This window comes from Brienomyrus brachyistius, unplaced genomic scaffold (genome assembly GCF_023856365.1).
Source record: "Brienomyrus brachyistius isolate T26 unplaced genomic scaffold, BBRACH_0.4 scaffold54, whole genome shotgun sequence".
Lineage (NCBI taxonomy): Eukaryota > Metazoa > Chordata > Actinopteri > Osteoglossiformes > Mormyridae > Brienomyrus > Brienomyrus brachyistius.
The window spans coordinates 1,021,997-1,034,499 of NW_026042329.1; the positions used below are offsets into that span (position 1 = coordinate 1,021,997).

Below are 12,503 nucleotides of genomic sequence, written 5' to 3' on the forward strand. Positions count from 1 at the left end.
TAACCACGCAGCATACAGCTGTAGAGATCTAAAGTCACTGATGATGGGCTAATAATGTTATGCAAATATGTCATAGAGGTTGGAAGCAAAAACCTATGCCCAGAGACAAATCTGAGACTTGGCGCACATGTGCATTGAATTTTTTTTTTTTTACATTAAGCGTCAAAAAAGCCTAAGAAATCAAGTGTGGCTCAACAGGGTTCCAGACTGTGGCCATTTACGAAGATAGTGTGACTAAATTTTATAACTGGCTGCTCCAGTGTGACTTGCAAATATGCCCCCCATATAGTGGCTGACTACCATATGGGGGGCTGTCGTATATCACGTGAAACACCTGCAGAGACCGTGTGTGTGTATATAAAAATAAATATGAACATTACAATTGGCACAAGGTAGGAACCAACCAACCATTGCAGGGTGCAGACTCAGTCACATACAGTCAATAAGGCAATCCAATTCATTTAAGCTGCTTTTGTAAAAATATCGAAGGGTCTGCTAAAAAGCCCCCCCCACACGCATACAAAGGGATGTGCCATGACAGTGCTACAAGAACATCATTTATATGTTCCATTAAAATTCATAAACAGTACATCCACCTCTGATTCTTATGCACCTCCACCTTATCGCTTTTTCAGAATGCACGAGAGGGATGGAGCACTGCGTGTAAGGAGAGCACTGGGGGCTAAGAGGGGGTCAGTATGGATGCATGCCATTTCAGCGATGATCAAACTCATCACCATCACCTTCCATTTTTTAAAGAAATAAATAAGCACTCGTAAAGCTCGCAAAAGGTTTATCTGCTTTCTTCCGTTCATCTGCTCAAAAAACAAAAAAACAAACCTCCCGCACAGCACATTACGCTTGATTTATTTGACTTGATTATTTAACAGCTTAAAGGAGCGTAGCATAACAACCCGTAGGTACAGATGCTAGTTTGAACCGATTTGAGAAATCAGTGGAGATATCCAGCCTACAACTATAGTGCTGCTAAATAAAACTTAAGTATAGCTTATTATCCTCTTATTTTAATCCCGATTTTATACACGTTCCTGAATATTCAACAATACTGACTCATCTCTAGTTAGAAGCAGTAAAACAGACTTAACATTCACTGAGAAGGATACCAAAAACGCCAGGTAATGGATCAATTCCCACAGACCAGCCAGGAGGTAAATGTCCTGAACACCACTTTGGCTAAGGGGACTGAGCAGCAGGAGAGGAATATCGGACGGAAAGCTTGGTACCCTTGCTGACTGTCCGATGTAGAAGACTGCCTGCTTTCCCCCGACGCCGAAGTAAGATATGTCACTGTTCAGGCTCCGGGGCACCGGGAGGGGACGGATGTAGCCAGTGTGGTCACTGCGGGAACAATATGACGAGAGGACATACCAGACACCTTTCGTCAACAATGTGAAGAGCATCGGGACAGCAGAACACGACGGATAAAATGATCAGCAGCTGGAGAAAGACAGGGATGCGGAGGGGAGGTGTACTGGCAAGAAGGCAGCTAGTCAAAATAAGACATATAAGGAGCACCCCTACAGGCTTAAGTATGAACTGCAGTCCATGAACAAAGTTCTGAGTTTGGGCGGCTTCTAAACAAAACGCATGTGGCTGCCAGCTTGAGATCCTAACCCATTGAGATCCACACCAAAAGGAACTTCCAAGGAGCGCTCTACGTACCTCTGGAAGTCACTGTTCTCCCGGGTGAACTTGGATAACCGGTACACGGCCCAGTTGTTGAGCTGTTTGGAAGTCATTCCAGAGCCATTGTCGAAGATCACCACTGCGGGTTTCCCCTGGGTGTCGTCAAAAAGCTGAGGGCAAGAAAAAATTTGTCCTTCAAGGTTCAACTAAAATTTAAAAATGATATTTTTTTCACAATATCTTAAGAGAAGGAATGAGCAATTCTGAAGTGTCTGATCTTGACTTAGTCTCGCCCTGCCTTGGTCTTGGTCTTGTCTGGGTCTCGAAACATTCTGGCCTTTGTAATGACTTGTTCTCAGTTTAGGTGGTCGACTACATCACTCCCGCCGACCATGCTGGTGCTATCAATTGTGCATGTTTGATACGCCGAAAAAACACACAAACATTGGCGTGTTTTAAGAACATATATGTGAAGAAGTTCCATGTTACAGATTTGTATGACTGGGATGGCAGAATAATAACTCAAACTGAAATCGAAAGTAAAATTTGAAATCCACCAAGTAATTCATAAAGCGGAGCAGGAGTCAGACTATGAGAGTATGTTGGCTTTTATTGTACAGCTCTTTCAAACAGATGCACTTCGCAATTGCGAAATATCAAACAAAAATATTAGCTATAATTTGGCATCCTGTTCACCTGCTGTTTAAAGAGCTTAAAAATGTTTCAGACAGATCGCACTTTTCACTTTATTTCAAATAAGAATATTAGGAACTGTCAAACAAATTCTTGAGTATTTAATCAATCAGTGGGCTCTTTGTATTTACATCCCTAAGTATGGCACTTTTCCTAGACTTGTCTTGGGTTCAATGCAATGTGTTTGGCTCTACCTAAATGCAGCTTCTGATCCATAGCCTTTACATTGTTGCTATAGTCTATTATACAGTGGCTGATGCTAAGTAGTGTAGTGACAGTCATCCAATACATCAGAAATATTGTCCTTTCCTCCTCACATGTGTGAATTGTGTGGCCATAAATACAATAGCGTGCACACTTCCCGTTTCCAAATCTCCTCCAGGCCTGCAGTTAGGTCTAACTGCCACCTCCACCTTTAAAGTAGGCGTATATTACACATTTTAATGCGAGACTGAAGGCCAGGAAACACTCACCAGTCTGATCTCTATATTCCTCAGTCCAGCGTTTTTCACCGTGGCAGACAGTGCGTTATCGATGAGCTCAGCAAAGGCGTATGCTGAAACCACAGAGTGATGGGTTTTTTTGGGGGTTGCATTTCTGGCCATAACCACCAGGGGGCGACTACAGGAGCCCACAACATGCAGAAGGGACTGGACATACTGCAGGAGACACTCGACACATATGCCCAGTGCCAGTGGCCCGGTGTGGGCCGCGTACTTACGCAGTGACTTCTGGCCCTCGCTGGCGTAGTACTCGTACATGCCGCTTTTGATAAGCGTGTCGTAATGTGGCAGGAACACGATGGGCTCCTTGGTGGCCACACGTAGCTCCTGGTCGACTGAGTGCAGCAGGTACAGTGTGCTTCCATCTTTAAGTTCCTCTGGGGAAATCAGCAGGGTGGGGTGGGGTGGGTGAACAGTTATAATGTTTGCTTAAAAACTGAATCTCAGTTTTATGGATGTTACCAAGCATTCTGCTATTACAGGTTCCCATGTAAACACACACACACACACACACACACACACACACACACACACACCTTACTTCCCCTTGAAATGAATCCACCTCTTGTTAAGGTGTTTAACCTGGGGCCTGTATCAAGAAGCAGGATTTTCATTGCCCACAACCATTGCTGTTCGCCATACTGTTGTGCATTTGATATGCAAAAAGGAAACTTGGAAATAACTTTAGAAATATGATTAATTACGGTAAGTTGGTTCTTTTGTAATTTTGCTTATACACATGTATTTTGAGGCTGAAGCAGGAATTCTGGACAATTGTTTCAGTCAGTGAACATTGGCTGCCATGCCATATTAAAAAGCCATGCTCTCCCCTTCTGGTACACATGATCGTGTCAGTTCTTACTGGCCAGGACTTCCTGGAAGAAGAGATACTGTATCTTAATGGAACCTTCCTGGTAAAATAAAGAATAAATAAAATAAAAATGTCTAGCCCCCCAGATTAGGCTGGAGACTCCTGTACTAGAATATCGAACCATAAATTTTCTTCAATCTGGTGAGTCAACATTTCTTGCAAAGATGATCAGCAAACGATCACCTCTGGACTTAACAGAGACCCATCAGTACAAATGCAATACTGAAAGCAAGTCCAACTGAACGCTGAGTAAAAGCTTCTTATTTTCAGAATTAATTTAGCATTAATTAAACCGAAGGTTACTGGCTACAAACTGGGTGTGACAAAGATGCATCGGTGCATTGTGATGAAGATTATGAAGGCCAATACATCAATCCGCGAAGTCAGACTCAATTCCTGCGGCTAACAGACTCCCGCTTCGGGGTTGCGTGCTGTCATGGTCACATGCTGCAGGTAAATGCACAAAGCAGCACTGCTGGCATGCAAAGTCACGAAACTGATGAAGTGAGAGGAAGTTGACAGTCATATAGAAAGTGGCACCACATGATCTTTGCACCACAATGTTTTGTATTCTGTTAATAATGTGTGTTTAAGTTCACATGGTAATATTTGTGATTTTTTTTCAGATAAGTTCAAAAAGGTAATTTAGGTTATCAAAGTAACTGAATCGCGACAGAAATGAAAGATTTCTGATGCATTGCACTGTTTCTTCAATAATTGTACTTCAATTGGATCCCCTAGGGGCCAACAATTTACACCCCTACCACACACGCGCGCGCGCGCACACACACACATACACACACACACAGTACGGCAACTGAAAACCAACACTGCTGATGACAGCGAAAGTCTCAATATTCAAATATTTAAAATCCTACATGAAGTAATGGTGACCAATAAACCATCTAACCAGCAAATCTATCCTTACAAGCAGCAGTGATTGTAGCATAACAAAATTACAAAAATACTGCGGGGTCGGATAGATGGCTCTGCATGGCAGTTTTCCAGCATGCTCCACTAGCCGTGTAAATAGCCCCCGTGCGTGTTATTGTAAATACTTGTGTTGTTTTCCCAGATGTCGTGTGCACCCCTGCCTGTGTCCTGTGCGAATCTTGTTTGTTTCTCACGCGTTTTTAGCCAATTTGTAACTACCCACTGTGCATCCGCCTTACTGTCCGGCATCAGAACTCCCTGCATTTCACTGTTCTGCATGTCGGTGTGGTTGGCCGTTATTGTATTAACCTTCTTAAGGACTGGGAATAAAAAAAAAACGCTTTGTTTTAACAAAGCCGCCTTGCATTATTCCCACCACCACGATCCCTCGCTGTGCCAAGAGCTGCAATATGTAAAATGACAAGTGTGAAAACTGACAAGCTTTTTTTTAATACTAAAAGTACAAATTACATATGTAAAGTTTAATGTTGGCCAACTAATTAGAAAATATCAAATTCAGTTCAAGATCATCTAACTACTAAAATTGAGATCCACTGAGGCAGATAACTGACAAAATTAGTGAGACATACGGACGACATAGAGATAGCATGCGAGCTGAAATAGCTTTGGTTCACATCGGTCTCTTTTTGCTGTAGTACTGTTGCAGCCTCTGAACAAGCATTACATTACACTTCATTACAAGCTCAGCCTAGCTGCCCTAATGACTAGTTGATTCCCTGACAGCATGTATGCTTGTTACACACCATCTGCCTAATTTGTACGTCGCTTTGGACAAAAGCATCTGCAAAAAAAAAGTAAATGTAGGGCTGTATCGTGATCCTTCTGAGCCACTTATTGCGGATACAGTTGCGACTGGTCAGAGAAAATTATGGCCAGACTGCCCAGCATGTAAACTGGGCCAGGTCCGGGATCATAGGTATGTTAGATTCACTGCTGGAGTACTGCTGTGTGCAAGGCGACCCCATGAATTTCTCTTGAAATTTATTTTGAGGCGAAAGCAAGTGAGCTGAATTCAGGTGACTGAATTACAAAAATGAACTTTATAAACTGCATATTTTGGAACTGAAATGTGGAAGCCGAACACTTTAGCACTGATTATTTTACCAGCGAAATTACAACTGAAAAAATTGTTAAAATATTTTATGTTTAAATGTATATTCACATTAAATGACAGCCCTCAAATATTCAAGCATTATTGAATGCAATGTGTTTTTACTCAATTAGTGTAATTCAACATATTGCATCAGTGGCTTTAGTCATTAATTTACTTCCAGAAGCATCACATTTACTAAAGTGAGCCTGCACTTTTGAATGCTTTATATCAGAATTAAATCAGCATTAACTTGTGCATATTTGCATTACAAATACATTCCATTAAACCATTCTTCAGTACTTTTTCCAAGCAGGCAGTTGGAAATTTAAGTTCAGAGTTATCGGGAATGCAATGATACATCACAATGCGCAATACTAATAATGAACATATAGAATATGCCCTTTTCCCCTTATAGATAGTCCATGGATATCGATGCAGATCATTGGTTCTTTCTTGCCCCCATGTATTTCGACCAATCAGATGGGGGTGACGCAACCAGCTCCATTTAGTCACACTTTTAACTTTAATCAGGCCCCTCTCAGCCTGGGTACGGGTGGGGTATGGCTGGCATAATTTACAATGGGAAAACCAACTCTCTGTGGTTCGGCCCAGGCACGGCTTGGAAAAGTGCCAAAAGTAAAAATGCATTTCTAAAAATTTAGATTTTTAGGTTTTTAGATTTTATCTGATCAGGTTGTTAGTAAAATAGCTTCGGACAGCTGAAAACACTGGGGGGGGCACCAATAGTGATTGACTAGAAATGATTCTGGGCAATGGGACGGCGATGGAAATGAGGTCTGCAGGCTGTTTTGGATTCGGCTTAGCTGGCTTACCCTACCTTTCATGTCACAAAACTATTCCTAAACAAGTTTCCCTTTAGATTCACGGGTATATGCCACACACACACACACACACACACACACACACACACACACACACACACACACACACACACACACACACACACTTTGGAGAGGTTTCCATGGGTTGGATAACTTACAGGACACTTTGCATAAACTACCAGTAACCTTTCAGCAGAGACGGTCTTGACAGAAAAACAAACCTTGTATTCTACATTATAATAAGTAATAAAGTATGAAAACCTTACAAGCTGCATCACAAAAAAAAAAGCCTATAAGCCCCTGGTTTCCTGAAATAACTATTATCCTGTACACTTTTAATGGGACAATACTGGGTATTTTTATGTTACCAAGAAATTAATCCAGCCATTAACACAACTTCCATAAGCACTTATCCAGTACAAGTTCTGATACATGTCTGGAGCCGATCCCAAGTAAAGAAGGGCATGAGGCAGGGACACACCCTTGACAGAATGTCTGTACCATGCATTGGATTGACAATGAACAATTTAGAAACGCCAATTTGCCTAAGAGCACAAAGCACCTTCCACAGAGAGAGAGAGAGAGAATGCTGAACACGTGAGGCTGCAGTGATACCGAGTGAGTCAAAATGACATCCCTCCCCAGACATTAAAACTCAACTAATTACACATACATTTCGGAATTACTGCCACCATTAAACACCAGTCAGAGATGCCTTGTACTTTATGGGATAATGCTTCAAAGAAACTCAAAAAAATACTAAAAGAACTGCATGCAAACCAGATACAAAATATTTCTTTAATTCTTTCATCTGTTTGGAGTGACCCTCAGGGTAAGTTTTGTTCTGATAGGAGAGCTAAAGCGAGACTTTTAAAACTGTACCGGTGCCTAAAGGTGCCAGAAACTGTACTTTTTAAAAAGCTAAAGCACAAAACGAATGCGGACATCTTGATGTTTAACAAATATTAGCCGATACCGATATTTTAACCAATATCCTGCGCATCTCATGAATCAGCGGAACTGTGCATTACTGATCTCCACACCCGAACACATGGCTTAATCTCGCAAGCAGATATGCAATTTTTTCTGAGACATTTATCCTACGCTATGCGCACCATTCATTATTTAGAATGTACTTGCACTATATTTGTACTGCAGCCAAGCACATTTGACCCCAAAGTCCACTTTGCCTGATTATTGGCATCACTCAGTACGATGCCTGTACGTGATATTTTAAATCAGGCCCAAAACCGCTTAAAGAGCTGGCCTGGGACATGGTTCGGTTGAACTTAGAAACAGTACAGATCTAGTGCGATTGCTAAAAATGTACAAGCAGGGACCACGAACTCCAGTGATACGACTGGCATATGTACACTATACATGGACTGGATTCGGAGCGAATGGATTGGGTAGCATGTACAGATCAGGCAGCATCAAAAAACAAACATGTGGCAAAAGGATGACTTTGGTACACAACAGAGGTGCAATGTTTGCTAGAAATGAGGGCTTATGACACTATCTAGGAACAACCGGATGCAACGGACAAACACAGATAGTCCTGGATTTTACCAGATATCTTCTATCTGCAGCACGATTAAATGGAAATAAATTTTTAATGCACTGAATACTCGGTAAGAGGGCCTGTGTCATCATGCCCGAAACGATTCCGAATAAGCCAGATAATAAGGACATTAATCATGAACTCCATTGTGCTGAGCGATAGCGCTTTTCTTCAAAACAAAAGAATTGCACAGTGATGACCAAAAGATGCTTGGGCCCAGATCGTTAAGCAGAAAGTTAAAGCAGAGTAGTGGAGGACTGGGGAAAGGGGACAATCAGGGTCTGGCACAGTACGAGGCAACCAGGCCAAGTGTGCAAATGCCCTTAGAGGATGGATGGCCTTAGTTGTTGGCCTATAGGCTTTATAAATCACAAAATTTGTTTCTACTCATTTGAATTATTTCAATTAGTTTTGGATTTTGTTTTATTAATTTGTTTAGTTTTCATGTTTCACTTGTGCTTTCGTTTCCATTTTTAATTTTTATTAACGAAATGCTCTTTTATTGTTTTTGTTTCTCCATTGGTTAAAGATAACGCCAGAGGGGAAATAGTTCAAATCGAGAGCTCAGGAATTTAAGAGGCGCCGAAATCTGTGTCGCAATCCAGCGCAGTACAAACCGATCATATTGGAACCAGGTCTTGGTACCAAACCCCTGTGGCAATATTAAATGCAGATCAGACAACTGGAAGAACGCGCGAGTTGTTTTTATGACACAGGCGGAGTTACATTTTTTCTTTTTAAACCAGAAGGTGCCCCACATCAGACATAGCCATGGGTTCAGATGAGGAAAACGCACACGACCAAAGCTCAGACACTCACCAAATCGGCTAGCGTTGATTTGCTTCCTGTCTGTGGTTGACAAGACAAACGTCTCCCCTTCAGCGATCGAGAACTCCTAAAAAGACAGCGCGAGAACAAATATGAGCTGCTTCAATCCCCACGTTCGTCTGAGTGGTTGGGATAGTATCACAGGACCAACTTGTGCGACCAATCACAGCAGGGGTCAGACAGAATCCTCTAATTTATAAGTATATTAATATTTTACAAGCAGACAGAAAAAACCCCCCACAAATCTTAAGAACGTACGAGGCCAATGCCAGTATAAGTTAGTTTGGAAGGCTACAAATCCAAAGCAGATTGACAGTTATAGATGAGACTTATGAGGTCAAAATATTAAGCTTTTAAAAAAAGTAAATGGCATGAAGCTGCACATTATAAAACCTACTTTCATGGCTTGTTGTGAAGCATATTTGTAACATATTGCTCTATTTTCCAGATTCACCTCACCCATGTAGTAAACACCACCCTGACTGTAGATCAGCTTTTCAAGGTATTGCGACATGCTCAGATACAAACAAACACACCCACACCCACAAAGCACTAAAATCAGGAACAGTGCCCCCCTTGCAGTACAATTTCCATTAAAGATCCACAACTGCACATCATCCAATTAACCCTGACCAAGGTAACTGGTCTGATGAAATTGTGGGTGATGAATCACAGGTTTTCCAACACAAATGTAATTACCACACACATCACCAGACTCATCCTCCCAAAAATATTAAAATAAGCAGCCGAGTGCCCAGTCAGTAAATTCACTTAGCAGTATTTTCACTTGTTGGACTTATAAATTATGAATTTGAAAAAGCAACCCTAGCAACAGGTATAGAATTAAAACTTCTCTGAACCACAGCCCCCCACCCCCCACTAGAGAGCTCTTTCAGGGACTGTAGAGATCACACAAGACACCACACAACATTAGAGAGGAGCAGAATTAGACCATAGCAAAACATGTGCCTCGTCTGAAGATCTAATTCATATACTATATAGATAGATAGATAGATAGAGAGAGAGAGAGAGAGAGAGAGAGAGAGAGAGAGCTCACGAAACAACAGGTAGGCTTCCGGCTAATTACCCCAGGTTCACACACCCGAACACCGGCTTGAAGAGGCTTGGCAGATGCATCGTGCCAAACCACATATCAGGAATGCAAAACGCCTACAAGTAAGGACTACAGAGCAGAGATCAACCCAGAATGGGACCCCAGCAGACCCAGCGTGTGCCAGCCCCCATCTCCTGAATTACTGCACCAAGAAAGTAACCCACTCTTGCATCCCGGCCAAAAACCCGACAAATGCATCCCAGGTGAAAAATTACCGCTAACTACTAATCCCCTTAGCATGCATCAGTCCACAAGTAAACTGAAACATGCTCAATATTTACTTTTTTTATTATTATTTACAGCCGTTGTGCATTTCTCAAGCTGCGCAAGAATCTACTGCAGCTTTAATCTCACAGAAGATACAAAATAACAAAAAAGAAGAAAAAGACTGAAGCTTTGCGAGTGTTCGTCGTAAAATGCAAATGGAGCTAGCAAATAGCTAATAAGCTTAAAAAGCGACATATCTGATGCTAAAAGCGACGCATCTGATGCTTTAATTACCTAACCCGGACATGGTCTGGAATGTCAGCCCGTTGTGGTAAATTTGTATTCATATGGTTTTATATATAAAAGCAAGTAAATGAAAAACTCGGGTCGTCTGGCCACAAAACCCGGGTTGGAGCGGCGAAGAGGCGCATAGAAGGAGGGTTTGGGTGTCCGGCTGCAGGATGTCGGGTCTCACTGGTCCCTGGTTCGCTTACCCGCGAAACGGCCAGCAAAAAGGTGTCCAGGTCCTCCTCAGCGACGCTCAGCTCTCTGTCGGGCCGCTCTGAGGCCTCCGTCCGGCAGTCAAAAACCGTCAGACGGCGGCCCTCAACGGCGCTCCGGTGCTGCGCCATGGTTCAAGACCTGCACGGGAAGCGGCGTTTAAAAGAAAGAAACCGAAGTATTACAGGAAACACGCCGAGCAGCGCAGCTCAAATACTTGCCTACGCCTGAGCCGACTCAGAATCCTCTGTTTACCCGCCGCTGCGCTCCTCAAACCTGCTACGCAGGGGCTGGTACGGGTCGCCAGGCTAGGCCCGTCCTGGTTGCCAGGTTTCTGTGAAATAGCCCCCATTATTAAAGATTCTTTTCCGTTAGTTTAGAATCTTTTACTCTCGGTAGAATTCTGGCAGTCGTCTGACGTTAACGATTTTTTGTTGTTGCTTTTACGTAATTTTTGCTTACATATAGAAATTGCAGCAATTACTCGCACTCGGGAGTAAAAATCAAATCAACGAAATTTAGATTGTATTTGAAGTCGTATAGCTATGATATTCTTATGAAAGAGTGTATCATGTAATTTTTTATAGATTTGCTGATAACACAAACACAAAACACATAAATTAATAAGTGACCTGAACAAAACCTGTGTGGAGTCATCCCCGGGGACCAGGTCTGATAATTACAGTAAAATGTAAAGCGCGCCAGTACTTATAGCCATTTTTAAAGGAAATCCAGCTATCATCCACCGTTAATTAAAAGCTTAGCCAGAATAAAAATCTGTGTACATAATAGTCACCATGGTGGGTTTTACAAATATCACAAAATACACAATTCCTAAGTCTATAGACACATGGGAAGAGTGTGCAGACTGTCATGCAACAAAACTCAAACTACAGAGTAGTCACACAGTTAATTAATCTTAAAAAATCCGCGATCTTGATTCACACCTCTATGCCATCTCATTTCAAAATTACAACAGTTTTTCTGCATTGTATTACATCAACTGGATCAAAACAAGCGCTCCTACTTTCCCCCACAGTCTCGAGAATCCCATAATTCTGAATTCTCTTTAAAGGACGCTTTCTCACCGCACCAGGTACTGTACCTTACTTTTGGTACTTCAAAAAGGTACCAAATGTACGGTACTTCAACATATTGGTTTTCTACTTGCGTAAGTACTGCATCGGGCCTTCTCTCACCTAGAGACGGCTAGGAGCACTGTGAGAGTCATGTTCTTTGACTTCTCAAGTGCCTTCAATACAATCCGGCCCTCAGTGCTGAGGGGGAAGTTAGAGGGAGCGGGAGTGGACCATCAGTTGTCTGCGTGGATTACGGACTACCTCACCAGGAGACCCCAGTATGTGAGACTCCGGGACTGTGTGTCTGAGGTGGTAGTCTGTAGCACGGGGGCCCCACAAGGAACAGTACTCGCCCCTTTTCTCTTCACCCTATACACTGCGGACTTCAATTACAACACGGACACTTGCCATCTACAGAAGTTTTCAGACGACACTGCCATTGTCGGTCGGGTGTCAGAGGGGAACGAGCTGGAATACAGGGGGGTCATCGATCGCTTTGTCAGCTGGTGTGAACTGAACCATCTTCATATTAATGCCAGCAAGACGAAGGAACTGGTGATTGACTTCAGCAAGAAGTCTTCTCCTACTACACCGGTGAACATCCAGGGTC

The 12,503-nt window shown here is 42.5% G+C and overlaps 1 protein-coding gene across 1 annotated transcript in view; it reads right to left on the reverse strand.

The window, feature by feature from the left end:
- The window catches only part of smchd1 (structural maintenance of chromosomes flexible hinge domain containing 1), a 41,117-nt gene extending 30,172 nt beyond the window's left edge, over window positions 1-10,945 (reverse strand). The window contains exons 1-6 of the mRNA XM_049000872.1: window positions 10,808-10,945; window positions 8,984-9,059; window positions 3,062-3,220; window positions 2,814-2,896; window positions 1,684-1,817; window positions 1,245-1,359 (exon numbers count right to left, since the gene is read on the reverse strand). Of these exons, the coding sequence (XP_048856829.1) occupies window positions 1,245-1,359; window positions 1,684-1,817; window positions 2,814-2,896; window positions 3,062-3,220; window positions 8,984-9,059; window positions 10,808-10,945 (705 nt within the window). The remainder of the gene's footprint in view (window positions 1-1,244; window positions 1,360-1,683; window positions 1,818-2,813; window positions 2,897-3,061; window positions 3,221-8,983; window positions 9,060-10,807) is intronic.
- Window positions 10,946-12,503: the final 1,558 nt, after the last annotated feature.